This window comes from Helicoverpa zea, chromosome 5 (assembly GCF_022581195.2).
Source record: "Helicoverpa zea isolate HzStark_Cry1AcR chromosome 5, ilHelZeax1.1, whole genome shotgun sequence".
Lineage (NCBI taxonomy): Eukaryota > Metazoa > Arthropoda > Insecta > Lepidoptera > Noctuidae > Helicoverpa > Helicoverpa zea.
This window is the reverse complement of record NC_061456.1, coordinates 4,997,928-5,024,732: the sequence shown is the minus strand read 5'-3', so window position 1 is coordinate 5,024,732 and position 26,805 is coordinate 4,997,928. Positions and strand designations below refer to the sequence as shown.

The window sequence follows — 26,805 nt, the reverse complement described above, 5'->3', positions numbered from 1 at the left end:
TAAAAATCAAACAATGTATTTCGATAGGAACATTTTATTCGGTAACTTATACTATTTAACAATCGTAAAGTAACTTATAACAATTATATTATCACAGGATAACTAACGAGTATACATTAATACTAAATAAGTTATTTACAATCATTTCAATGATGCTTCTTCGGCACTATGTGATGGGTGCTATGTTTCACCGATGCGTGGAAACTGGAAAAAAAATATAATAAGATACACCTTATTAGAAGTGTTCAACCATTAAATCTACTTAGAATCTTTTGTATACAGGATATATAGCTCTTAGTAAATAGTTTTGCATTCCCAACACAATATGGTTTTATTCAATCAATGTGAAAACCATATCCACAAAAGCAAATGCTTTGTAGGTCATGCCGCTTATCCACTTTAAGTTGTCTACACTGTACTTTAATTATTGTGCTTTTAATTCAAACACATTTCTGTATCTAGCAATGAAGTGAACTTTGTGACAAACTCAGTCTACTCACCCACTATGCTTATCGGCGTGGTACTCAACATGTCTGACAGAGCCATCAGGTTCGTGCAGCTCATAGTAGCCCTTCACGGAGTCTCCATCCCGATGCTCATGGTGTGACTTCTTGTCTCCCGTGTGGTGGTCCTCTACTTTGTACTCGAACTTGTATTTGGGATGAGCCTAGTAAACGAAATAAATTGGTGAGTGGGTAATCTACGGAGTTCTTAAAACAATTATGTAGATTTACATAATTTGTACTAATATTATAGGGAAGTAAAAATATATTGTTTGTTTGTAATGGATAAACTCAAAAACGAATGGACCGATTTTTTAAATTCTTTCACCACGATAAATGACTAATTAACAGTTGTTGTAGAATGCTACATATTTTTCAACATTTCAATTTTTCACGGTTGGAAAGCTACACTGTCCCGGAGTATCATGGTCTATATTTTATTCCGATACGCGCAGCATTTCCCAAGGGAAGCGAATTTTTACTTTTACAGCAAGATAATTGGACTCAGCGTTGGAGGCAGATGCCTCGTATGTACTTAATGCGTATACTTCAAGCCATTTTAAACCATTTATTTGTCTATACTTACATAATAGTCGACATGTTTGTGATGATGCGTCTCTTTCTTATGCTCTTCCTTCTTTGGTTCTTCTTTTTTGTGATGTTCTTCTTTCTTATGGTGTTCCTCTTTCTTATGATGTTCATGCTTATGATGCTCATGCTTTGGTGCTTCGTGCTTCTTCTCATGCTTTTCTTCGACATGCTCATGGATGTAAACCTTTTGGGCCGGACCGTCGTGTCGGGATATATGTTGTGATGAAAATGCATGCTCATGGACAGTCTTCGAGTTTGCGACCACAGCCAGAAGGGTGAGGACACACAGCACCTTGAATGTAACAAACGATTTTGATAAGAATGGTGAATGAAGATATAGTGGAACCATTATGTTTTTAGAAGGGGTCGCAGCCTTAGTTAACCTTAATGTTGTTTTTAAGCTAAGCTCCCAAAGGTAGACTGGTACTTATCATACATTCTCAGAAAATTGATATTATGCTACAGAGTAACAGGTTTTAAATTTGTTGTGATTATATATGCCAGTAGTTGTTTGATGTAAAATATTCAACGCTAGGCAGAATGAAGTCACATTGAAACTGAACTGGTCTATGAAGATTTTCAAGAATATAAGCAATCAGGTATTCTGAATAATCCAAAACACTGTTCTGATCACTAAGAAATTAATGATTTCGACACACGCACTTCACTAGACATTTCACTTTCACCGTATAAATCTTTTAATTTGTTTATTTACCTTGAACACCATTTTGTTTCCAAAAGTTGTTGTTTAATGTAAATTCAAAAATAAACTGATACCTAATCTCTAAAACAACGGTCTTTTATATGAGTAACGTAAAAGTAATCAAAGCTAGACTGATTTCATTATAAAAGTAGCAATTTTGGTGAAATGGTACACGAAACGCTCTAGTGTTTGTAATACTTTCGTAAATGCATGAACTGAAATGCTTATGAGCAATGCCTAGATTTTATCTTACATTTGATTTTGTGTCACTACAAAATAATCCAACTACATGACATATTCTGAACGAAGTGTCTTCCTATTTATATATGATAAGGTATATTTGTGTATGGTTGATAATTGACGTTGACTATTTGCAAATTATTTCAAATTTAATATAGTGCTTGCTTTAAGCTAGCACAAAATCGAGGGTCTAAATATGATTGAAAACATTAAAACGATTACATAAGTAAAATGACGATTGTTTATTAAATATTCAACATCTTAACGATACACATAACAGACTTAGACATAGCAGTAACATTTATGTAAAACTAAAGAATCAGTGGTGGTGGTGGTGTTCAGGAACAATGTGCACGGCATGACCCTCGATCTTCACGTTGGCGTTGAATCTGTAAACATGAAAAACAATGTATTAATTACCAGTTACTAAGGCAAATTATTATTTCTTATGTCACTCCACACACCCAGTCTTCTTGTCAGCATGGTATTCGACGATCCTGACGGTGCCGTCGGGTTGATGCAGACTGTACACGCCCTTCACGACGTGACCGTCACGAGACTCGTGCTGAGATTTCTTGTCGCCGGTGTGAGGGTCCACCACTTTGTACGCGAACTCGTACTTAGGGTGAGACTGTGGGAAATATGGCGTTTAGTTACCTATGTTATAAATAAATCATAGAAAATATGGATTTAAATGTTAAGATTTGAGAATCGCCATTACATAGTACTCGACGTGTTTCTCAGTGGCTTTTCCATGGTACTGCTTGATGCTCTGTGAGGAGGAGGCGTGGCCGTGATGGTGGTCGTGACCATGGCCTTCTTGAGGCCGCGCTACGGCAACCGCGAGAACAGCAGCAACTAGGAAGATCTGTTTCATAATAAAATTAAATTGCTTAATATTTTGTTAATGTTAATAAAATGTGGGGACGCTTCCACAAAAGAATTAAAACAGAAATATGAAATTCAATATTATTTAAGTTTGTAATACCTTGTACATTTTGTTATAATTGTATTCTTAACTCTTGGAGTACTGAATGATGACTGATATCACCCCAGTACTTAATTTTTCTTTTTATACAATTTTACTAAAGGGACAGTGAGACAGTTTTTGCAATACGTTAAAATTTATGGAAAACCAGTTTACCGAATATAACTTGCTCCGGAAAGTTAACCTTGAATTGTTTTAATATTAATAAACTTCTTTCTTTACGAGAGGGCAATGGCATTCGCCAAAATTTTTTAACCGTTTTTTGTCCTACATTTTGACAAAAATCTGAGTAGGAAGCACCTACTCACACCAGGTGTCTATAATTAGTATAAAGTACAAATATTTTTGATAATAACTCAAATAAAATTTAAATCTCGTAATAAAATTATTTTGTCTATGCATTTTTCACAATAAGATTCTTGCCATTTCTCCGTCTTTTCACAGCGTTCCAGGCGAGCTACATATTTCGCACGGACAGAAATCCTTATACTGTCTAGGAGCTGTCTAGGCTAAGCTAGGAGTCCCAACTCTCTCAATACAAAATTTTACTCAATACTCAAACAAACATACTTATGCATTATATTTTGATAGAATTTTACAGACTTTTCATAGTGGTTTTTTTTCTATCATACTTTACTTTTTTACTTATTTATTTGAATTTCGACGTAATATGCAGGTAAGATACGAATGGTACCACCATGGCATAAATTAACGCATAATCACTGTGTACTATTTTTAACCGACTTCAAAAAAGGCGGTTCTCAATTCGATTGTTTACTCATTCAGTTTCATTCACATGTTGAACGGTGTCTAGTAAGTGCATTTCTTTTTTCAAATATAAATGATTTAACTCAAATTAAAATTGATATTTGAAAAAAGATTACCCAGTTATACCCAGTGTACATGCAATAACACAGTTATTGATGAAGATGTATCGTAATCATACATATGTCCCGTATTCGTGAATGTATAGAACACGTAAATAAACCTAGAAAGCAATGTATTTTTTTTTTTCATTATATTATTTTCCAATGACAAGGTATCTGATATACAAGCATCCAATAGGAGTGGTTCTAAATTGTTTTTGTTATGTAGGTACATATATTCCAGTCATTATCATATCACTAATTTATGTTAAAGGTTCGGGAAAGATTCAAGTCACTTTTAATACATGTAGATTAGTTGTAGTTACAGCCTATTTATTGTCCCACTGCTGGGCACAGGCCTCCTCTCACATGGAGAAGGATCGAGCGTTAATCACGAACGCTTGCGCAATATTACCTGTACATTATTTTTGTTTTATTCGAATTGATCTCATATTGGTTGTTCCAGTTGTGATCATGATATTATATTATTAAAATCACTAGAATACACGTTTTCATAAATGCTACATGCATTTATGAAAACAAAAACAAAGCAAAAAAAAATGCGGCTTCATCAATAGGCCTGTAACCTAATCGTGATCAAAGTTCAAACCACAGACTTTTCTAACAAATCCAACCACAGCTATCATACGATGTTCCATGTTAAGTTCCAGTTCATATCTTCCGGCTCCATAATTAGATTAGTATGTCCAGTATGCATTATTGACATTATTGTATTGTCATCAAAACTACATAGGCACAGCTGTAAATTTTCACGACGCTTCGATACTTGGAAGAGCTTAAGTTATAGTTACCTTAGATTCCATTACATACCGGTCGACCTAATAAAAGCGTGTTATACACGGCTGAAATCATTTAGACAAACAGTTAGTAATATTTCGAACAATGGCTTTTGTTCTGTTTAAAGGTGGTATAACCGAGGGCACGCCACCATCGTGGTGGTAAGTCCCCTCTTTGAGGAGTGGCTCGGGAGGAGTCATGGCGCCCTCACGTACCGCGTGACGCAGGTCCTCACCAGACACGGTTGTTTCGGGAGGTACCTGCACCACATCGGTCGTGAGGAGGCGCCCGGGTGTCACCATTGTGCGGACAGCCCCGAGGACACGGTGGACCACACAGTCCAGGTGTGCCCCGCATGGGAAGGGCACCGCCGGGTCCTCGTCGAGGCTTTGGGCGGCGGCGACCTCTCGCGTCCGGCCCTGGTTCAGGCCATGGTCCGGGGCGAGAGGGAATGGGATGCCGTCGCCTCCTTCTGCGAAGCGGTCATGCTCGAGAAGGAGGAGGCGGAACGCCAGAGAGTTCGCACCTCTCATTCCGGCCGCCGCGCTGGACCAGGTAGACACCATGGGCGCCGGGTGTCGCGTGATGACTCCCGGCCACCGTAGGCGTGGGTCTGTGGGCGATGAGTTCGGGTGGCTCATCGTCCCTCTGTCTGCTTAGACGACAGACCCGTGTCGACGGCGCGCGTTGTTCCACACGCTCCTCAAAGAGATGTCAGCAACCGCAGCGGGGCCCAGCAGGGCCAAGGTCTGCCGGGGCTGCGGGACGGAACACGACGGTTTTTAGTCAGTAAGAGTCTGACACTCCCTCACCGCTGCTAACCCACAGCGGGAGGGGTCATTTGATGATTTTTGACGGCGTTAAAAAAAAAAAAAAAGGTGGTATAACCGACTGTTTTTACTACGGGCAACGTATCCTGGCAAATCTGAATATTATTTTTAAAGTGCAAAAAACTAAATTCCACCTTCATTTTTAGGGTTCCGTACCCAAAGGGTAAAACGGGACCCTATTGTTTTCGCTCCTCTGTCCGTCCGTCCGTCTGTCACCAGGCTGTATGAACCGTGATAGTTAGAGAGCTGAACTTTTCACAGATGATGTATTTTTATCGCCGCTATAACAACAAATGAAACTAGAAACTGAAAACTAGAATTAAATAAATATTTTAGGGGGCTCCCATACAACAAACGTGATTTTTTTGTCCGTTTTATAAATAATGGTACGGAACCCTTCGTGCGCGAGTCCGACTCGCATTTGGCCGGTTTTTTTTGTTTGTAAAAACCTTTTATCTGAGGTTATTTAGTAGTTCTTATTTCTGCTATGAAATAAAAATCGTTGTTGACGTCTTCAATATAAAAGTAGGCGTGTAAAATCAATGTTCAAAAAAATTAGACGGAGATAGGTGGAGTAATATATTTATTATTTACAAAACATAACAATCATAAAAAAACGATTAAAAGTAAATTTACAACAATAAAGAAAAATTTTACTATTGCTGTGATGAATCAGTGGTGATGATGGTGTTCAGGGACGATGTGTTTAGAGTGACCCTCGTACTTCACGTTGGCGTTGAATCTGTAAATAAGATTATCAGTGAGTAAAACGAATCCTCTCCATAAACTTCAATGGGTTTAACATCAAATGATCATTGATTACTCTTACCCAGTCTTCTTGTCAGCATGGTACTCGACGATCCTGACGGTGCCGTCGGGTTGATGCAGACTGTACACGCCCTTCACGACGTGACCGTCACGAGACTCGTGCTGAGATTTCTTGTCGCCGGTGTGACGGTCCACCACTTTGTACGCGAACTCGTACTTAGGGTGAGACTGTGGAAATATGATGGTTAGTTACCTATAATATAACTTATACAGAAATTAGTCATGTTAAGATTGTTAAAGCATACATAATACTCGACGTGTTTCTCTGTGGCTTTTCCGTGGTACTGCTTGATGCTCTGTGATGAGGAGGCGTGGCCGTGGTGGTGGTCATGACCATGGCCTTCTTGTGGTCGGGCGGACACCATTGCAACCAAAGCGGCAACTAGAAAGATCTGCAAGGATAAGGAGTATTAATGATATTTTTTATTTTGTCTATAATATCAAATTGCGAGGCCGATGTTTCTTTACCTTGTACATTTTGAATAGTTTTTGTTATTTACTCTTGTGGTACTGAGTACTGACTGATAATATCCCAATGTTCAATTTGTCTTTTATACACATTATTAAAGGGACTAAGAGACAGTTTATCGCAATACTCTCGAAATACCAGTTTAACTTAAAAATAATTGGACTGTCCTTCACTTATGAGAATACAGTAAATCGAAGTAAAAGCTGAATTAACTTTCAATATCAATCGAAGAAATGTAGGAGCGGTGACAATTAATTAATAATTTCTAAATCTATGTCTACGTATAAAATAAATATTACTTTTACACTCTTTTACGTTACGATAAAAACATTTATGTTAACTGCATAGTACAAAACTAAAAAAATTTTTTCAACTATGTTAGGATCGGCTTCCAGACTAACCGATGCAGCTGAGTACAATGGGGCGAGTGCCTATCTGACCTATTCAACCCTGAGGAACTCCTTTATACGATTGGTTGTCAAACTTTCTAGTGTCTGATTCAATTCTTTGTCGTTATCACTCTTGACAGAGTGGTCGTGGTCATCACTTCAGGTGTTGGTGGCAAGCTTTACAACCCGCCGCCACTCCTCTCTGATGGCCGCCTTCCTCGTGCATTCGTAGAGTGACGATGAGCCATTTACTGCCGCTTTTATCTGGTCAGTCCACCTCATAGGCGATCTTCCTCGTGGCCTGGTACCCTCAACCCTGCTCTGAACCACAAGTCGCTCAATAGCCACCTCCCCTCGGCGGCATACGTGACCAAAATAGCTGAGGATACGAGACTGTACCAAAGACGATAGACGTTGCTTGATGCCTAGTTCTCGAAGTATAGATTCGTTGGTACGAAATTCAGTCCACGATACTCCGAGCATTCTTCTCCAGCACCACATCTCTAGGGCGTCTATCTTCTTCCTCTCTACCTCTCGAAGGGTCCACGTTTCTGCAGCATACAGGAATATGGGGAATACGAGTGTCCGTACTAGTCGGATCTTTGTGGCTCTAAAAATGTTGCGATTCCTCCATATTTTCCTCAGCTTGTCCATTGCAGATCTGGAGATCGCCATACGCCTTTTGACTTCGTCGATACATCCACCGTTGTTCGCTATTAAGGCCCCCAGATAAATGTACGATTGCACCACATCACAATTTGCAATTTTTGTAATTTCTGGAGAATTGTTATTCATGCGGTCGACAATCATCATCTTTGTTTTATTCCGGTTTATCTTAAGTCCGAACTCAAGACTAACCTGTGCCATCTTGCCAAGAAGCTCTTCTTCTTCTTCTAGTGTCTGAAGAAGTACATAATATTTTATTCAGTACCTAATTATTGAGCAGTTAGTGTAGGCAAAGTATCTAATGATATATCGGCTATATCGTATCTAATCACATTAAATCCTATCACATATACTTTATGATATTCTATCACGAATTGTAAAAAAAATACCTGTTTGGCCACAGCAGTCTTCTTTCGTTTACATAATTTACAACATCATGAGTAAAGCAGAGATATAATTAGGAGTATCGAATGTTTTATTTAAACACTAGCTGTTGCCCGCAACTTCGTCTGCGTGGGCAATATAGAATCGTCAAAATACTACTTATCCCGTAGGTGCATTCTTTCACGTGACAGTATAATTAGGATTAGCACTTCGCAGTCGCATAGATTCATTGATCAAGGTTGTGTTGTGGATGTGACCATTTTTCTAAACAAAAGAAGTAAAGTTTGTGACGTTGTTCAGCCAATTTGGAAAATTATTACGTATGGTGCGTAAGTAATTTTCACAGGAAACAGCTATAATCTATGTCTACATGCTTTGAGTCTGATAAAGCTGTCATTTGTACATTTTCTGCAGCTGCTGCAACTAATCAGAAGCCAGAAAGTCTGTCAGTCTTACTATAATATGGATATCGTCTTGTGTAGTTGACTGGATTGTAGATAGGTAGTCGCTCCAAGCAACATATTGGTACTAAAACAGATTCGGTGACTGGAAGCCAACACCAACATAGTTGGGGAATAGCTGGATGGATGATAAAATGAGTCATCATCATCTGCAGGCGCATAGGGTAGGATAGTTTCACTTACTCATGGTAAGGCTGACCCCACATTAGGCGTGCGCGATCCTCGGGCGTGTGAACGTCGCGTTTTACTGCCCTGCGGCATGTGTGAAGAGTGCAAGCGACGCGCTCGCGGCGAGCACGCGGCGCTCGAGTTGCGTTCTTACCCCTTCGCCTGCTATCCCCGCCGCCCGCTAAACGCCTTAGCAGTTAAACGTCAAGGAGAGCGGCGCGTGCGCGCCGCGAGCGCGCTGCAAATGCCGCAGGGCAACAAAACGCGACGCTCACGCAACGCGCTCGCGACGCACGCGCGGCCCCTGCGCTACTCACACGCCCGAGGATTGCGCACGCCTAATGTGGGGGAGGCCTAAGCCGGGACTCCACCGAAATGTTTGCATTAGTTCACGAATAGGCAAAATGTACGTATCTGTGAGTCCACTTCATGTGTTCGTACTTGAAACCTGTAGTTTTGCCAAGATTTTCAGAATGTACGCTCGCAATTTGTCATTTCTTGGTGGAGCCAGCAAATCAAAAGAAACATAAGTGTTGTATACTGTGCGTCACTACCGCACACCGGGAAAATTTCGCTCTTGCGGAGGACGTTTATATACCATATTTTGTGTCACACGTAAACAGGACGACAGTAAGTATCCACCGAAACACTTTCAAAGATCTGATGAACGAACAAATCAGACCTGACTTGGTCACCTGGGGCCAATCAGAGCTCTATGAAGCGATCATACGCTTTGGCTCCTACTGTTATTGTGTTTTCTGAAAATTTATTCACCTCATTCAACGATGAATGTAATTCTGATGGTACTATTAAGAACACTTGCTTAGCGCAGAAGCTGACGTTGGCAGGTCAACTCTTTTGACTTCTCGAATAGGATACCATTGGTTTTTGTGCAATGCACACCTGCAATGCATTCTGGATTAGGATAGGATATAGGTGGATAGGATTTGCAACAGAGAACAATTCTGTCTTTGTGATTAAATGATATCAAACGTAGTTTTATATAAAAGGTGTTTTTTAGGGTTTTTAGACTTGGCTCGGGTCTTACTGAGACTGTTCGTAATCGTGAACAGTGTATTTGCGATCAGAAGTTGAAAGTAAGCATGTCTCTGGTATGCGGCGCGTAATTTGTACGTTTTCAGACGCATAAAGCATTTTACGTGTGTATGGTATTAAATAGAGAGAGCTCCCATTTCTTATCTGCACTTTGTATCTGGGCTTGTTTTTAAAGCTACAGAATCCTACATTACCTTCCTCACGCTTAGCAGCGCTTGCGAAAGATAGATCCTCATTTCTTCTAGGATTAAGTTTACATATTTTGCATCAGAAAAAATAATTAAGGTCTACTTAATACTACTCACTCAAAGTAATTTGTTTTAAGGCCACCACATTAGTGGAAGATAAGCTAAACTATGTTTATGAAAAAATCCTGATATGAACTCCATCTGTAACTTTAAATGATAATTAATTGTTCCACTAAAGTCATCATTTTTGACATAATGTTCAAAAAATAATTTAGATGGCACCGTTTTAAATTTGGCTAAGAACTATTAATTTTCTTTTCATCAAGGTAATAATTATAGTTGGATTTTGATGTGGCACGGCAAACTGACAAACACTATTGAAATGTCTATCGAAAAATTACACTACGTGTTAAAATATGGTGAATTACGGAAAATACACAACTCCATCTGTTGAAATAATAATCCTCTATAAAGTATGTATGGTAATATTGTCATTTACCACCTCGCTCCTTTGACAAATTGATGATGTATTTTATTTACCACAGATGGAGCTACTTTAACCTTGGCTAAACAAAATTTTCATATTTTTTTTCTTCCGAAGATACTTATAAAGGTGTGATTTTCTGTGTAAAGATTAACATAGGCCGATCAACTAATATAAGTACAACATTCAAATGTACAGTTTTGACAAATAGATTGCGTGTCGTAATATTTTACATCTTGAATTCACATAATTAATCATATCTTTTGATAGAGTGAATCGATTTCGATGAAACAAAAACTAAGTAATACCCCAAGTTACGTAGAATTTTTGTATATAAACATTGTCTGCATTTAATTCGTAGATTTTACGTGAATCCCGAACAAACAAACAGATAAACAGACAAACAGACAAACAGACAAACAGACAAACAGACAAAAATGACAAAAATGATGGAAATGGGTTCTGTTAGTTATTCTTTAACATGCTGGCTATTTTTTTTGTCAATTTCTTCAATGTACAAAAATTACTTTTCTACAGATTTATTATATGTATAGAAGATTTGACAGCTTTCAGTTTGACAAGGGAGAATTTCCGTTGTTTGTAATGACTGACTCGTATATGGTGTTCTAAAGGTAGAATTCCGTGGATCGACGAATTTCGTAAGCCGCGCGCGGCATTGTCTTGAAATTAGTCTATTTTGTTCGTCCGTTCCCTCTAGTCGAAGTGCTAATTGATATCCTTGAAGAAGAGGAGGATGACGTGCTGCTGTGGCTGTATAATGAAAATAGATTACCAATCGACACTATCTTTAAAAAGTAGAAATGAAGAAGGATACTACCAAATACTGATTCAAATGCATTTGTATTGTAATGAAAACAAAAGGAAGTTTTGCCGACTAAATAAAAAACAATTCAATTCTGGTTTTACTAAGATTCCATAGATGTTATTAAGCGCTAGACCATGTTGAGATGCGTACGGCCACGAGCGGCTCACGGAATTCGACAGCTGCGCGCGACTGTCGCGGGCCGCGCGCGGCTGCGACAGCCGCGATCCACGGAATTCCACCTTAATTCTCGCACATTACATTTACTTTGTTTCAAAAATTAATTGTATATTATTTTTGCGTATTTTATTTTTTTCTTTGTGCTAATCAACATATTAACCAGATTAACGTATTTGATTTAATGTGATTAGGTACACTTTGTGTAATTTGAGATAATGTGATTATTTACCTACCCATAATACTAGCTGTTCCTCACAACTTTAAACGCATCTTCATCAAAGTAGCCTATTTCCTGTCTAGGCTTCTGACTACATATCTCGTGTTCATTCAGAACGGATTATTAATATTGGCGTGAATATAGTTAGTTAACATATTAGTTAGGATTGTAACTAAATCATCATAGATATAAAGTGATACGAGTGCATTTATCTTCTTATGTTTTCGGGAATGCAAATTGCTTTTTTTTTACAAATACAAAGCTGGTAAAGTGTGCCACAGGTTATTGTCACAGGGAATACAGCATGGTAAACAAGTTAGCGTTGTTCCCTGCTGGTATCTCGCTAGCAATCTTTCTTACACCCGTTATTAGAGGTTGTCTTTCGGAGTCCAAAAATTCTGACCAGCTTAGTTATTAAAACTGAACTGAATAGAAGGCTTAGTAGGTATTTGCAACGCCTTACCAGTCTATTAAGCTTTATTTTTTATATTCAGACTTTAATAAAGTAACTAATAAGGATGCAAAAAACGCACTTTCTAAGTTGATAATCAGTGTCACAATAGTCAAGTACTTAAAGGATTTTAGCCTAGGCGTACCCTGCAGACTAAACAGTCGGACTGTTAGCTGAGTGCTTGGATTTTGTTTTTTTGAAAATGTGAATTCAATCACAGTTTGTACTCGTTCTGATACGGGATAAATACCTGATCGTTGTTATGTGTGTACTTCCATTCATCTTCACACTGATTTGTGAGTCCAAACTAACAAAAAGTTAGTAGTGTCGGCGTACTTTTAGAGTTCTGAGTTTGTTAAAAAATATTGATGTCATGATTAGAATCTTTGATAGTCTCACTTAAAAAAAAATAGTTTAGTCATTGAAAATTTTAAAAGATTAGTTTCTATTTTGTCTGCTCAAACGTTTGCCTTATGTGTAACACGTTACTCATATTTTTTGTAGTTTTTTACATTCAATAAAGATTCTGAGGGCTAATATCTTGATGTCAATATCATACTCTTGATTTAAATAAGTAGATAGATGTGTCAACAATAAAATAAAACATGTAGTTTACAATTTCTTAAAAATCCAAATCTATATTCTAAATTAAATGTTTCGTTTCTTATCCATAGGCAATAACTTTTTTTTATATTTAACGGGTTGCCTAGGAAGTTAAAGTCGTAGTAGATGAAGTAATTTTTTTGAATCGGGTTCCTATGTAAAAAATAAAATAAAATTGTATAGTTTTGTTTTACAGGAAGGGGTCCAAAGTGAGTAAGCCGGAATTATAAATTAAATTATTTATTTCATATTTACATCACATAGCTTAGAATAGGTTCAACAATCAACAATTAAAACGTAGGGGTTTATAACAAAAAGTTTGTCAGATCAGTGGTGGTGGTGGTGTTCAGGAACAATGTGCACGGCGTGACCCTCGTACTTCACGTTGGCGTTGAATCTGTAAACACAGAAGAAGCAATGAAGGAAGTCATTCTAGAAAAAACATACAAAGCACAGTGTTGGATGAATTTGGGAGCACACTCACCCGGTCTTCTTGTCAGCATGGTACTCGACGATCCTGACGGTGCCGTCGGGTTGATGCAGACTGTACACGCCCTTCACGACGTGACCGTCACGAGACTCGTGCTGAGATTTCTTGTCGCCGGTGTGAGGGTCCACTACTTTGTACGCGAACTCGTACTTAGGGTGAGACTGTGGGAAATAAAGCGATTAGTTATGTCAATTCGTAACCAGATAAAAGCATGAAAGAAGTTGACTTATTATTAGAAGATCATCATACATAGTACTCGACGTGTTTCTCAGTGGCGTGTCCGTGGTGCTGCTTGATGCTCTGTGAGGAGGAGGCGTGGCCGTGGTGTTCCTCGTGGTGTCCGTGGTGATGCTCCTCCTGGTGCTGCTCGTGCTGCTCCTCATGATGTTCCTCGTGGTGTACGGGCTCGTGCTTGCTCTCGTGAGTTTGGTGCAGTACGATGCTCTGCGATGACACAGCGTGACCGTGACCGTGCTGGTAGTCGTGACCGTGCTGTGGCCTCGCAGCGGTCATCGCGACAAAAGCGACTACTAGGAAGAGCTGTAAAATATTTACAATTTTTTAATAATATTTACTAATCAAATATATTAGCTATTTAGAATTATTCTATGTTTGTTTTTTTTTTCACTTGAATTTTATTAATTAATATGTAAAAATATACCTTATACATGCTGATTGATATTCTTAATTCTTGGATAACTCAACAGTGAATGATATTGTTTCAGTGAAGAATTTTACTTTTTATACACTTTAAAAGGACCTGTAATATTGTTTTACGCAATAACAATATTACTTGACCGACCAGTTTGCCATAAAATTGTTATAAGGCGACCTTGAATGTTTTAAATCTTATAATTACGTATTTTATTACTTTCTTTGGTGGAGGGCAATGACTTTCATATAATTAAGTTGACCCTATTTTCAACCGACTTCAAAAAAAGGAGGTGGTTCTCAATTCGGCTGTATTTTTTTTTTATGTTTGTTACTCGATTTCGCCTGGACCGATTTCAAAATTCTTTTTTTATTTGAAAGGGTATGCTTGTCATTTGGTCCCATCGTCATCAGATCAGGATCTGATGGTGGAAACCCTGAGAAATCAAGGGCATCTCTTGAAAATTGTAGGCGAGCATGGAGTAAAAACTTTATATTTATTTGTATATCTGATGACACTACAATACTATGGAGGTTTAGGGCAGAACTGATGATGGAGACGACAGAGGATCGAGGGAACTCCTAAACGGCACATCTTAACTACCTCGTGTTTGGGCTTATTTTATTAGTGTTGACAAGATCTTTACACCGAAATGAGTAATGACTGCCACTGCAAGGTCCGAGATGCAGGTACAGTACAGTTTAGGGAACTCCTTAATGGTCGATAGCAGCTACATAGTGTTTGGGCGTATTTTATTCGTATTGATGTGCACTTTAAGCTGAGATGGGTAATATTGCAGATTCGATAGTGAAGACAAAAAGCAGTTTAAGGATATTCTAAATGGAAATGTTTACCGACGTTTAAGTATTGGAAGGAAGATTTCTTAACCTCATTATTTCTGCCAACGCCCTGTCGTCGTGTGGTCGATTAAGTAACTTGTTGGCATCCAAATCTGACAAAACTATACCTTCTATACTTCTGACACGACTTAGCGCAAAATACCTCGTATTTGGGCTTATATTCTTTGTATTGATAAGAGCTTTCCACTTATATGGATAGTGACAAATATTCGTATCACTAAAAAGCTGTAAATAAAAAACTTTGTCGGAGTTTGTGGAAGTCGGTTTAATTTTTTTGTTTAAAAGTTTTTTTTAGACGTAAGATTTACCTAAGTTATTCTTTCGTTTTTGTGAACCTATACAATTTTCAGTCAAGTATGATCACCGTTTTCAACTGTTTTTACTTGTGGCACAACGTACCCCGCTAGTGCTCTCTCCCGTTTGTAATGTTCATGTCTCGCAAAATTTCCATGCCTTTGATAAATAAAAACTTGATTTTGATTTTGATTTATTTCGAGTCAGCCATTCCGATGTTATGAAGGCATTATTTTAACAGAATTATTTTAACAGAACACCGGAAGAGTAGAGGAACTGCAGCATATTTGGAATACTGCAGGTAACTTGGAATACTTCGATATCTAAATATATATAAACGCCATCTGAGTTTTTATGCCGTAAACATAACGTCAAACGATACACAAAGCCATACAGCATTAAAAACAGGACGCTATCTTGACATTTCGGCTACCAGCCCCCAGCGAACGAGAAGCCTGATTTGAAAACTTTTTCGGTAAGAATGCAATCAGTGGTAATCATTTGCTGTAATACTCTAAATCTTTATTGTAATTATTTTAATTGCGGAGTGACCTTGTTAGTTTAAGATATTACTATGATTTTGTGAATATTTCTAGAATTAAAAATTTGACATGCAACTTTAAGTTAAGTTGGCGTGTTGTTAATTTGGAATACCGTGTTTTTTTTGCTTTTCAGTTTTTTGGGAGTCGGTTTTATTTTTTTGTAAAAGTTTCTTTTTTTGTAAAGAGCCAATGACTATAAAACATTTAGAATTCTATTAGTTTCTAAGAAAAAGTGTTAGCAATTTTCAAAGAAAAAAAAATGAATATAATTTGGAATACTATATTCCAAATTATCTGCACCCTAAGTCAAATCACGTTTTTGGAGTATTTTTAGTTTGATAGGCATTTTGATAATATATCTGGTATTTTTTATATTTGATTGTTCTCATTATTAAAGTTTAATATTTTGACAATAATTTAATGTATTTTTTATTGAGCTATCCCGTTTCTCCTTCAATTTATTTTCAAAAAACAAACTGGTATTCCAAATATGCTTCACTTCCTCTATCATCTTGTCGGTGTGTCTGGAAAAGTGTGGGATGAGCGTGTGAATGCTTTTTTTCTATAGACGTATTCTAATACAAATGTAACTGCCATAGTCTGTTTTTGTTTATAAATTAACTAGCGACCCGCTCCGGCTTCGCACGGCGTAACAGTATTTCCCCACTATTTGATGTATGTTATTGTACAAATAAACCTTCCTCTTGAAACACGCTATCTGATAAAAAAAACGCATGAAAATCGGTTGCGTAGTTTTGAAGATTTAAGCATAAAAAGCGACTTTGTTTTATACTATGTATGATATTCAATATTGTTTTTTCTTGAAGCTTTATGTAACTTCGATTCAACAATAGTAGATAAATAATTATTGTTTTCATCTTTTCGTTTTATGATTTTTAATTTTTGTTTATGTGAACAAAAGACGAAGACACGGGAATTTATTTTTTATCAATGAAATGAATGTTTGTTTTCGTTTAACCATCTAAAGTCCGAGAACAAGTACGTGCATGAGGCCCATATCTATCCCACAACTCCGCCACCCGCCGATATTTAGGTACCTAAAAACTGTTTGTATACATCATATTAATATCACCTTTCTTAATTTTTTCATACATAAAGCTTTTAGCTGTGCGGCTTAAGCCCAACAAGAGAGCTTGTATGTATGTATAAAGTCTTCAAATGAATTAAGTGTATAGCTATGTTTAATCATGACTACGTCTAGATAATTTGTTACAAACTTTTTCATTAGTTATAACATTTTTTACAGTAACTGTAAAGATTTTTCTTTATAAATAATCACTTTTTTAGGTGTACTGAAATGAACAGATTTTTACTAATCATAAAGTTATGACGTCTATAACTGTTTGTTACTTTGACCTTATATCATACCCATAAGCCCATATAAGCAAGTGAATTTTCAAAAATTTGCCATTCGAAACATACATCGGATAATATGACTATCTTATAAAGCATGAATGGAAAGAACATTGTATGGCATTTTACTAATTTAGCTTTAAAATTCTAATATTAACTTATACTCAAGAACCCAAATAGTCTAGTTATTCGTGCTTACGACAATATGTATTGAAATAAGCGATTGCAAAGGTTTTTAGAAACAATTTGAGAGCTTCTTTCTGCCATAATAAAACTCTGGATTGTATACTGATGTCCTGAAACACAGATTTAAATAAAACTTAGTTCGGGCGGATCACTATCAAAGAATGCAGCTTCCGAATCAATCCTTGTTCATATTTTGATTCTAGTATATTTGTAAGCACTGTTATTGTATCATTACTTATTGTAATAGGAAACCCTTTTTTCTGTTGGATTAGTGTTTTTTTCTTGTAAACATATTTCTTTGAATATATATTTATTTTTTATTTATTCTAAGACGCAGCATAACCTACTGACAACCTTGTGACAGTCAAGATATTATTATTTTTGGATCGGCGATTATAAGGTCATAAGCTGTTCAAAATAAACGTATACATTTGTAGTGAAGAAAAGTGAAAAAGAGTGATGAGACATTTAATTTATATAAATAAATATAATGTAATGAAGAACAACGTAAGTATAGGTGGATTCATAATAATTTATTTATTTGCTTAAATATTTACAACAAAACAATGCGTCTATAAACAACAACTTAAAGGATAGGTTAACAGCGCAGTGAGGTCAGGAGTTTGAAATCAGTGATGATGATGATGCTCAGGAACAATGTGTTTAGCGTGACCCACGAACTTCACGTTAGCGTTGAATCTGTAACAAAGAAAAATGAACATTAGAGATATAAATACGTACGTATGTCCTTTTGCTAATGCAATTTACACTCACCCAGTCTTCTTGTCAGCATGGTACTCGACGATCCTGACGGTGCCGTCGGGTTGATGCAGACTGTACACGCCCTTCACGACGTGACCGTCACGAGACTCGTGCTGAGATTTTTTGTCACCAGTATGAGGGTCTTCTACTTTGTACGCGAACTCGTACTTAGGGTGGGACTGTAACACATGATATGACAGAATAATAAATATTCTTCGAAATAAGAGTCAGACTGTTAAATATCAGAAGTGTCTCATACATAATACTCGACGTGTTTCTCTGTGGCTTTGCCGTGGTGCTGCTTGATGCTCTGTGAGGAGGAGGCGTGGCCGTGGTGTTCCTCGTGGTGTCCGTGGTGATGCTCCTCCTGGTGCTGCTCGTGCTGCTCCTCATGATGTTCCTCGTGGTGTACGGGCTCGTGCTTGCTCTCGTGAGTTTGGTGCAGTACGATGCTCTGCGATGACACAGCGTGACCGTGACCGTGCTGGTAGTCGTGACCGTGTTGCGGCCGCGCGCTCACCGCGGCTACGAGAGCGATGACTAGGAAAATCTGTGAGGTAAACAGCAGAGTAAATAAATGAATTTGATTCTAAATTAAGATTCAATATGGTAAAAATTAAGTCATTAGAAAGTATTTTTTTCGGAATGCTACAAATATGAAGTTTCGATTCGTACTTTAAACATTTTTGAGATTTGTATTCTTAACTCCTCGAGTACTGATCACTGACTGATGACATGCAGTGCTTTATTTTTCTTTTATATTTTTTAAGGGACCGCATATGTTTACGACATATTTTAAACTCAAATCAGTTGAAATACGAGTTTTTGGCCTATGCCCTCGACAAAAAATATGCAACTTTCGTTAATTAATACAATACTTTCTCAACCAAGATTAACTTAACGCTTATGCGCGCTACGCACTTTTTAATAAACTAGTTTCAGGTTTTTAAGGTATTGCAAACTTTAATTAAATTGTACCTTCAAGTATATAAAAAGAAAAATTGTTTACTGGTAAGTTATCAGTCACAGCTTGGTATTCCAACAGTAAACAGTACCTTTAAACAATCAAAATGTATAAGGTAAAAGCTCATATCATAACCATATGGCTTGAAATTATAAAGTGATATATTCCAAGTGAACATTTGAATCTAGTTCGCTCATTTTTTTATTTCCTTATTATTTTCAGTTTTAGATCTTCTTAGTAGCCGCTCTTGTCGCGAAGGGCGTGTACAGTCTGCATCAACCCGACGGCACCGTCAGGATCGTCGAGTACCACGCTGACAAGAAGACCGGGTGAGTGCAATCACAGATTTTGATCCTACAAAATGATAACAATTGGCCAGAATGACTTCACTCATTGTTTCTTTCATGTTTACAGATTCAACGCCAACGTGAAGTACGAGGGTCACGCCGTGCACATTGTACCTGAACACCATCACCACCACTGATCCTGATCACTGAACCCTGACTGTTGAATAATTTTATCTGTTAACGTTTATTATTAGAATGTCGTTTATTGAGCCTCAAAGAATGTATTATTTTGTAAATATATTTAAATAAATATCTTTATACCACAATACAATCTTTTCTATTGCTTTACCAAGAAACATATACATATATAGGTACATATTTATATTAACGTTCCACATAACAAACCCTCTTTTGAGTCAAAATATCTGAGACAAGTTTCGTCATTACATTGATATTGTTGACTACACGAACGTCACGCACCATAGTCAATTTTTGTATGATAGAATGAAAGACGGAAAACCCGTTTTTCTCAACTGGCTATCCCGTGTAACTGAATACATACCTGCCTACCATCAAGGACTAAGTCTCAGCTGGACTGTTCTTTAATAGATCACACGTTATTAATAGGGAAATTTCACTGTTCCTGCTAAAATTTCCAATTACGGTTTCAATTAAAGTGCAATAAAAATGTTACTTTTGGACTTGCCTTAAGCTAATACCTACTAGCGGCACGCGATAATCTTCATAGCAGGGGATTACCTATACGTGAAAAAGTTTACAGCTAACGTACGTGCTCCGAACTGGTCATCAGAGATTTACATTTAGTTACTCGTATCTCGGCTCTCGAACGATTGATTTATGTTTGATTAATCTTTCACTTAGGCCTCGTGTGATGATTTCTTGCTCGTAGAGGATTGTGGGCGATACACATTTACTCTGGAGCTTATTTTTTTTTGGGCCCTTTTTCACACACGGTCGCATAGCCCCATGCTAAGTTATTAATTAACTTGTGTTATGGGTGCTAACACAACTGATAAACTACATATAATTACATATATACATATTTATAAATACATATTATAACACCCAGACCAGGGTCAACAAGCATGCTCATCACACAAGTGTCGACCGAACCGGGAATCGAACCCGGGACCTAAGATTCGGCAGTCCGGCATGGTGACCATTGCGCCATCGAAGTCGTCAAAATAGCTTTGACGTATAGGAAGGATGTATGGGAAACCGCATGTGAGACATGATACAAATCTAATACACCTTATATCGGGTGTGTCATAGCTAATCACATTAAATCTTTTCACATATACTTTATGATATTCTATGGCGAATTGTAAAAAAAATAATATAATCCATTCCGTGGTTCACACTCATTTTTCGTTTTCATAATTTACAACATGTTTTCAAGGGAGAATTTCCGTTGTTTATACTGACTGACTCTTAAATGGCACATTTTTATTGTAGGTATTTATTTTATTCGAAAAAAATATTTTTATAGTTTTGTGTATCTTTATTTTTCTTTTGTGTTAATCGACATATATTAACCAGTACATTAAAGTACTTAATGTTATTAGGTATGACACACTTTGTATACGATGAACCCCTATTTTCAATATCATAACTAATAACAGTTTTGCACGCTGCGCTGCTGCTACTACTACCTACACTCCTAAACTATTTATTACTATTACTACTCTACTTTGATATCGGAACTAATAAATATCATTGCAATTTAGTGCTTATTTACATGGTATAATATATAGAAGAAATATGCAATGGTTGGCGCGTGGTTGGTAAGCCTTAATTAGTAACTGCTTCCAACCGGTTTATAAATTCAATTGACTATTTAAGATATAAATAGGAAAATATTGATTCTTCATATTAAATTAGGTTTTTAATTAAACCTATTCGCATTTCTTTAATAGCATAGCTATGCCTAATAATGTGCTGGCAAATCTTTGGAATTATCCAAAATTATCCCTAATTACTCAAAAAGTCTTCTACTAATGAAACATCTGATAAAACTATTCCCGATAAAGTTAAAAGTTAGAGTCAATTTCCATTCTGACCGTGGATGGAGCTGAGTAGCATCAGAACTTGATATGAAGTTAAACCCGATATCGCTTGTTAAGACTGGTTGTCAGATTTTTTGCATCTCACTGGCATACGTGTACAGATGATAGCTAGGAACCACACAGGAAACACAAGGAAATTCGATATGAAATATATGGTTATCTAGCCTCATATAGACTGCGAAAAAAAATTGCGAGAAAAATTTGAATCGATCGATTAGTACGGCTGTCAACCACTAGCTCTTTTTTACTACTAAATTATTTTTGACTAGCTTCTGCCCGCGACTTCGTACGCGGATCCTGTCCCTTATGCCAGCGACGGCGGGGTTAGCTAAATCAAAGATCTGAATAGTCGCAATAGACGTGACCATAGGGATAAAAGTAGTGATTCTAATTAGTCCGCATTTAAGTTGTGTGTGGCAAAAATATTACGTAAAAAAACATTAAATAAATGACAAAGTCGTGGTGACTTAGTGGAATTCGTGGTGGTTTAGTGGGTAGAGAACCAATCTCTTAAGTATGAGCGTGCGTCTTTGATTCCAGGTCTGGCAAGTGCCTGCCAATGCAACTTTTCTAAGTTCGTATGTACTTTCTACGTATATTTTGGCCGTACCAATGACCGTTATTTGGAGGGGATGTTAAACTGTAGGTTCCGACTGTCATTGAACATTCCATTCTTGGCAGTCGTTATGAGTAGCCAGAAGCCAGTAAGTCTTACCAAGGGGTGTTGGGTTGAGCGGGTAACCGGGTTGTGGAGGTCAGATAGGCAGTCGCTCCTTGTAAAACACTGGTACTCAGTTGCATCGTGACTGGAAGTCGACCCTAACATAATTGGGACAAAGGCCCTTGAGATAATAACGACAATAATAATGAGATATAGGCACCGCAGGACATCTGAGGCTGATGACGGGGAGTAGCGACCCCGCGGGGCTATATATACTGAGTTCTCCAGGGAGTGTATACTGTCCCCCATCTCCGGCCGGTCGGAGTGAACCATGACGGGGGTAGGTCTCACGCCTCAGGCTTGGCTTGGCCGTCCAGAGTGGAGTCGCTAGAGCAGGATTAGTAGCCCTGCTCGGAGGGTAGGTGCCTCGTGGTAAGCACAGGGAGCGCGTAATCTGCGTTTAAAGTCCGCCGAGGTATCCTCACCCTTCAGCCGCTCATGTCCCTGTTGCCCTCTTGTTGCTATTCAGTGACCGGTTCCCGGGGGCCCAGTAAGTGAGGTGGCGAGTCTCCACCTGCCGTTTTTACATGTACCTAATACATTGTCATCCACTAACATCCCATCACAATAGCCCAAGTAGTTTTCCTCCTTAATTAGCAATAGTTTCGCACAGAACCGGGGATTGTCTTTTTTTTAACGACGTCCACCGGGGATTGTCCTTGGATTCATTTCTATAGTGTATAAAGGGATAATCGTCGGTTTTGTGTCACCATTTCATTAAAGTTGTCTCAAAAGGACTTCAGCGTGTTGGCTTCGGCCCCACGTTTGCCTCCCAAAAATTCGGAACTCTGTAGTCCCGAGGTCTTGAAGAGACATACAAAATAATAATGAGATATAACGCAACAAAGTTAGAGAGTGGGGGCTCGTGACGCCACGTCTAGGTATGTAAAATTTGTACTAAGCAGAGACTTAACACGAAATTCAAGCGTTGTTGTATCTTCGTTATTAGGTATTTGTTTGTGTGAGAGAGAAAAGAAAAATGCGTCAATAGAGAGTGCTTATCAGATTGAACCACTTTTGCTAAAACATCATATCTTCATATGCTTCATATAGTCTAGCAGGGCTCCTGGAGTTCTACATCAGGTGTTTTACATCTTCAATTTTTATAAGTCAACAGAGAGTGCTTATCAGATTGAACAACTTTTGCTAAATCGTCATACCTCTATATGCTATAGTCTAGCTGGGCCCCTGGAGTTCCACATCAGATGTTTTAGATCTTCAATTTGTATAAGTCAATAGAAAGTGCTTATCAAATTGAACAACTTTTGCTAAAACGTCATACCTGTATATGGTACAGAGAAGCTGGGCTCTTGGGGTTCCACATCAGGTGTTCCAGATCTTAAAATTTATTATCTCAGCTGAAAATGCTCATCAAATGAAACAATTTTTGCCACGGCACCATATTTGTATCTCTTATAGTTTTATTGGTCTGTTGGAGTTCTGCATCAGGTCTTCAAGTTTCGAAGATAAATTATAGCCTATATGTTGACCAGGCTTAATACTGATACAACAAAGAAAAAATCATTGAAATCCGTTCAGTAGTTCCGAAGATTAGCGTGTACAAACAAACAGACATACAGACATACAGACATACAGACATACAGACAGAATTTTTTTTTTGGATTTGTGCTCCATTACTGTTTCTAAACCCCACCCAATTATTATTTTTTTAATATATTCAATGTACAGACACAGTTTTTTTACAGATTTATTATATGTATATGTCACCGTAAGATTACAAACATCGTTAGATTACAATCTATCTCGAGAGATTGTAAACTGTCGAATTATTGTAAACCGTAACACCTGATTGCAATTTAACGCATTATTTTTCGCTATATTATAATCTATCGATGAGAAATTGTCAAATTGTCAACTGTCCGAAAGCTCTCCCTGATTGGTCAGTCTTTTTGTAAGATCGAGAGCGATGTAGAGCGGTCAAATTGTCAACTGGCGTAGAACGGAATGCATCTTGCGCGCTGATTGGTAGAACGTCAAAAAAGACAATGTTCTTTGCAACTCCCGGTGTCACAGCTCTTTGACGTGCAAAAATAAGTGACGGTTTAATTTTTTATAAAATCAAAAATTGTACTTAATTTTTAAGACTCAAATTACACACAATTAAAATTGTATTAAAAATTGAAGTTAGTGACGAAAACGAATCGCTGCAAAACCGACTCCACGTAGTCTTGTCTGCCCTACCCCTAGAGTGCAATTCAAAACCGCGTAGGCGCGGAGGGGCGAGGCGGCCTGCGAGCTGAGGCGCAGGTAGTTTCAGCGCTCGCCGCCGCGGCTGAGGCTGGCCGGCTCCGCCGGCCAGCAAGCCGAAGCTGCGGTGGTGAGCGTGAAAACCATCTGCGACGATAAGCTCGCATGGGACCGCCGGAGCCCCGCAGCGCCGGAGCCGTGACAGAAGTTATGCTTGCTGCATGTTGCATGCTTACTTCCATGCTGGGTCAATTAATATGGGATGTGTTATATTTTAAACAAAAAACTCAGTAGGTACGAGTTAAAAAATTAGAAGGTAAATAAATATTTTTATGATGTCATTTAATAGTATTTAAGAAGTTTACTGTTAGAATGCATGCTACAAATTTAGATGCAAAAAAATAACCATCATGCTGAGTTGTATTTAGAGTGGAAGATAACTCGTGGCTAAGATAGTATTATTTAGATGCTCGACGCTTTATTAATTGTGGCTGACTTAGTAATTTAGAAGGCAACATACATTTTTGGGGGCGAATAATGATATTAAAAAGAAGCCTGTTTAATTAGCACCCCTTTTATTTTATTTTTAAATATTAGTTTGTATTTGAAGACAAAATACCTAACTGTATTTTTATAAGAGTTATTTTTATATAAATTTAATACTTGAAGAATTTTTGAAGAGCATTTATTTTATTTAACCGACACCTCTATTTCATTCCTAACTCTACGGGAACTCCATGGGAACAGAACGGCTGGTCGTGATTGGTCGATCTTACAAAAAGACTGACCAATCAGAGAGAGCTTTCGGACAGTTGACAATTTGACAATTTCTCATCGATAGATTATAATATAGCGAAAAATAATGCGTTAAATTGCAATCAGATGTTACGGTTCACAATAATTCGACAGTTTACAACCTCTCGAGATAGATTGTAATCTAACGATGTTTGTAATCTTACGGTAACATATAGATAACTAAGAGTACGAAAGATAAAAGTTAAAACAAGATTTTTATTGAATCAGTGTCAATGCTCTGAGAAAGTAAGGAGTTTAATTAGGCAGTAAAACATGTACTCAAGGTCACCCCGAATTACCAAAAAGTGAAATATTAAAAACTGGTTTTACGCCGTGGTGCGATAACTGTCCCTTTTTATTTTTTTCTATATAAAGATATGATTCAACTGTGGAGTTATCAGTTTTTGTTTTATTTCCTTAGGGTGAAGCACACTTACAAACTTCCAAAATGTACAAGGTACCACAACACACGATACTAAAAATATAAAAATAGTTCAGTTTTTAGATACCAATAAAATATTCTTAACTTCTTTTATAATCGCAGATCTTCCTGGTCGCTGCTGTGTTCGCGATAGTCGCTGCGAGGCCGCAACACGGTCACGACTACCACCACAGTCACGGTCACGCTGTGTCATCGCAGAGCATCGTACTGCACCAAACTCACGAGAGCAAGCACGAGCCCGTACACCACGAGGAACATCATGAGGAGCAGCACGAGCAGCACCAGGAGGAGCATCACCACGGACACCACGAGGAACACCACGGCCACGCCTCCTCCTCACAAAGCATCAAGCAGCACCACGGCAAAGCCACAGAGAAACACGTCGAGTACTATGTACGATGAGTCTCTGATCTTTAATCCTATACTTTTCATGTCAAAGTAAAATAACTATAATAACTATAAATATATATTTCCCACAGTCTCACCCTAAGTACGAGTTCGCGTACAAAGTGGTAGACCCTCACACCGGCGACAAGAAATCTCAGCACGAGTCTCGTGACGGTCACGTCGTAAAGGGCGTGTACAGTCTGCATCAACCCGACGGCACCGTCAGGATCGTCGAATACCATGCTGACAAGAAGACCGGGTGAGTGGGGTCACGAATTAATCCAAAACATAAGTTTCTATTCATTGGAAAGAATTACTTCATTCATAGCTTCTTTCGTCTTTACAGATTCAACGCTAACGTGAAGTACGAGGGTCACGCCGTACACATTGTTCCTGAACACCACCACCACTGATTTATCATACATATTCGATTGTTAACTGTTTATATTGTTGATTCTTATAATTTAAGTTATGTGATGTAAATAAAAAATATTGAAATCAAGGAAAATTATTACTATTTTAAACTAATTATTTCAAATACTCATTTCACTTAGGTACTATTAAATGTAAGAATCTGTTACATTATGCTTTGCCAAATATTTCATACCTTGTGATTCATCATTAACGAATTTTGCAAAGCCGTGAAACCTGAAGTCACTAGCCTTCTTAACTTTGTAAGTACCAACATATATGCCTGTAAATGCTTCTTAATATTTTTAGGTAAAGTTTTCTCAGGTTCTCTTATATTTACATTTTGAGAAAGGAACATCTGGACCTATTTTTGCATCATTGTGCACAGACTATAAAAAGAGTACTCTTGGTTCTTATTTCGGCCTCATTTCGGTAAACTGCACAGATCACTGTGTAG

The 26,805-nt window shown here is 37.8% G+C and overlaps 6 protein-coding genes across 6 annotated transcripts; 1 reads left to right on the top strand and 5 right to left on the bottom strand.

Moving 5' to 3' along the window:
• Positions 1-146: 146 nt before the first annotated feature.
• Positions 147-1,821, bottom strand: LOC124630628 (histidine-rich glycoprotein-like). The gene is made up of 4 exons (XM_047164591.1): positions 1,810-1,821; positions 1,090-1,386; positions 501-667; positions 147-204 (listed from the first exon to the last, which is right to left on the bottom strand). Exons 1-4 carry the CDS (start codon positions 1,819-1,821, stop codon positions 147-149), a joined length of 534 nt encoding a protein of 177 aa, XP_047020547.1.
• A 535-nt stretch (positions 1,822-2,356) lies between these two features.
• LOC124630834 (cuticle protein 19-like) lies at positions 2,357-2,914 on the bottom strand. The gene is made up of 3 exons (XM_047164854.1): positions 2,759-2,914; positions 2,502-2,668; positions 2,357-2,426 (listed from the first exon to the last, which is right to left on the bottom strand). Exons 1-3 carry the CDS (start codon positions 2,912-2,914, stop codon positions 2,357-2,359), a joined length of 393 nt encoding a protein of 130 aa, XP_047020810.1.
• Positions 2,915-6,191: 3,277 nt separating this feature from the next.
• On the bottom strand, positions 6,192-6,824 carry LOC124630835 (cuticle protein 18.6-like). Its single transcript, XM_047164855.1, has 4 exons — positions 6,816-6,824; positions 6,593-6,739; positions 6,349-6,515; positions 6,192-6,261 (listed from the first exon to the last, which is right to left on the bottom strand). Exons 1-4 carry the CDS (start codon positions 6,822-6,824, stop codon positions 6,192-6,194), a joined length of 393 nt encoding a protein of 130 aa, XP_047020811.1.
• Positions 6,825-13,213: 6,389 nt separating this feature from the next.
• LOC124630830 (uncharacterized histidine-rich protein DDB_G0274557-like) lies at positions 13,214-14,046 on the bottom strand. The gene is made up of 4 exons (XM_047164850.1): positions 14,038-14,046; positions 13,626-13,916; positions 13,371-13,537; positions 13,214-13,283 (listed from the first exon to the last, which is right to left on the bottom strand). Exons 1-4 carry the CDS (start codon positions 14,044-14,046, stop codon positions 13,214-13,216), a joined length of 537 nt encoding a protein of 178 aa, XP_047020806.1.
• Positions 14,047-17,913: 3,867 nt separating this feature from the next.
• On the bottom strand, positions 17,914-18,730 carry LOC124630627 (histidine-rich glycoprotein-like). Its single transcript, XM_047164589.1, has 4 exons — positions 18,722-18,730; positions 18,306-18,635; positions 18,059-18,225; positions 17,914-17,983 (listed from the first exon to the last, which is right to left on the bottom strand). Exons 1-4 carry the CDS (start codon positions 18,728-18,730, stop codon positions 17,914-17,916), a joined length of 576 nt encoding a protein of 191 aa, XP_047020545.1.
• Positions 18,731-25,556: 6,826 nt separating this feature from the next.
• LOC124630828 (histidine-rich glycoprotein-like) lies at positions 25,557-26,439 on the top strand. The gene is made up of 4 exons (XM_047164847.1): positions 25,557-25,565; positions 25,653-25,943; positions 26,030-26,196; positions 26,284-26,439. The coding sequence occupies exons 1-4, from the start codon at positions 25,557-25,559 to the stop codon at positions 26,348-26,350; spliced, it is 534 nt and encodes a 177-aa protein (XP_047020803.1). The 3' UTR covers positions 26,351-26,439.
• The last annotated feature ends 366 nt before the right edge of the window (positions 26,440-26,805 follow it).

What these genes read in the sequence shown, in the direction of transcription:
- LOC124630834 (XM_047164854.1), bottom strand. Translation starts at nt 2,914, where the DNA reads ATGAAACAGATCTTCCTAGTTGCTGCTGTTCTCGCGGTTGCCGTAGCG. An exon ending in AGAAACACGTCGAGTACTAT is followed by an intron (nt 2,669 to 2,758) that starts GTAATGGCGATT and finishes TATTTCCCACAG; the next exon opens with TCTCACCCTAAGTACGAGTT. An exon ending in CATGCTGACAAGAAGACTGG is followed by an intron (nt 2,427 to 2,501) that starts GTGTGTGGAGTG and finishes TCATGTTTACAG; the next exon opens with ATTCAACGCCAACGTGAAGA.
- LOC124630830 (XM_047164850.1), bottom strand. An exon ending in AGAAACACGTCGAGTACTAT is followed by an intron (nt 13,538 to 13,625) that starts GTATGATGATCT and finishes TATTTCCCACAG; the next exon opens with TCTCACCCTAAGTACGAGTT. An exon ending in CATGCTGACAAGAAGACCGG is followed by an intron (nt 13,284 to 13,370) that starts GTGAGTGTGCTC and finishes CTGTGTTTACAG; the next exon opens with ATTCAACGCCAACGTGAAGT.
- LOC124630628 (XM_047164591.1), bottom strand. An exon ending in ACAAACATGTCGACTATTAT is followed by an intron (nt 668 to 1,089) that starts GTAAGTATAGAC and finishes TTCGTTTACTAG; the next exon opens with GCTCATCCCAAATACAAGTT. An exon ending in CACGCCGATAAGCATAGTGG is followed by an intron (nt 205 to 500) that starts GTGAGTAGACTG and finishes TTTTTTTTCCAG; the next exon opens with TTTCCACGCATCGGTGAAAC.
- LOC124630835 (XM_047164855.1), bottom strand. An exon ending in AGAAACACGTCGAGTATTAT is followed by an intron (nt 6,516 to 6,592) that starts GTATGCTTTAAC and finishes ATATTTCCACAG; the next exon opens with TCTCACCCTAAGTACGAGTT. An exon ending in CATGCTGACAAGAAGACTGG is followed by an intron (nt 6,262 to 6,348) that starts GTAAGAGTAATC and finishes TCTTATTTACAG; the next exon opens with ATTCAACGCCAACGTGAAGT.
- LOC124630627 (XM_047164589.1), bottom strand. An exon ending in AGAAACACGTCGAGTATTAT is followed by an intron (nt 18,226 to 18,305) that starts GTATGAGACACT and finishes CATGTGTTACAG; the next exon opens with TCCCACCCTAAGTACGAGTT. An exon ending in CATGCTGACAAGAAGACTGG is followed by an intron (nt 17,984 to 18,058) that starts GTGAGTGTAAAT and finishes TCTTTGTTACAG; the next exon opens with ATTCAACGCTAACGTGAAGT.
- LOC124630828 (XM_047164847.1), top strand. An exon ending in AGAAACACGTCGAGTACTAT is followed by an intron (nt 25,944 to 26,029) that starts GTACGATGAGTC and finishes TATTTCCCACAG; the next exon opens with TCTCACCCTAAGTACGAGTT. An exon ending in CATGCTGACAAGAAGACCGG is followed by an intron (nt 26,197 to 26,283) that starts GTGAGTGGGGTC and finishes TCGTCTTTACAG; the next exon opens with ATTCAACGCTAACGTGAAGT.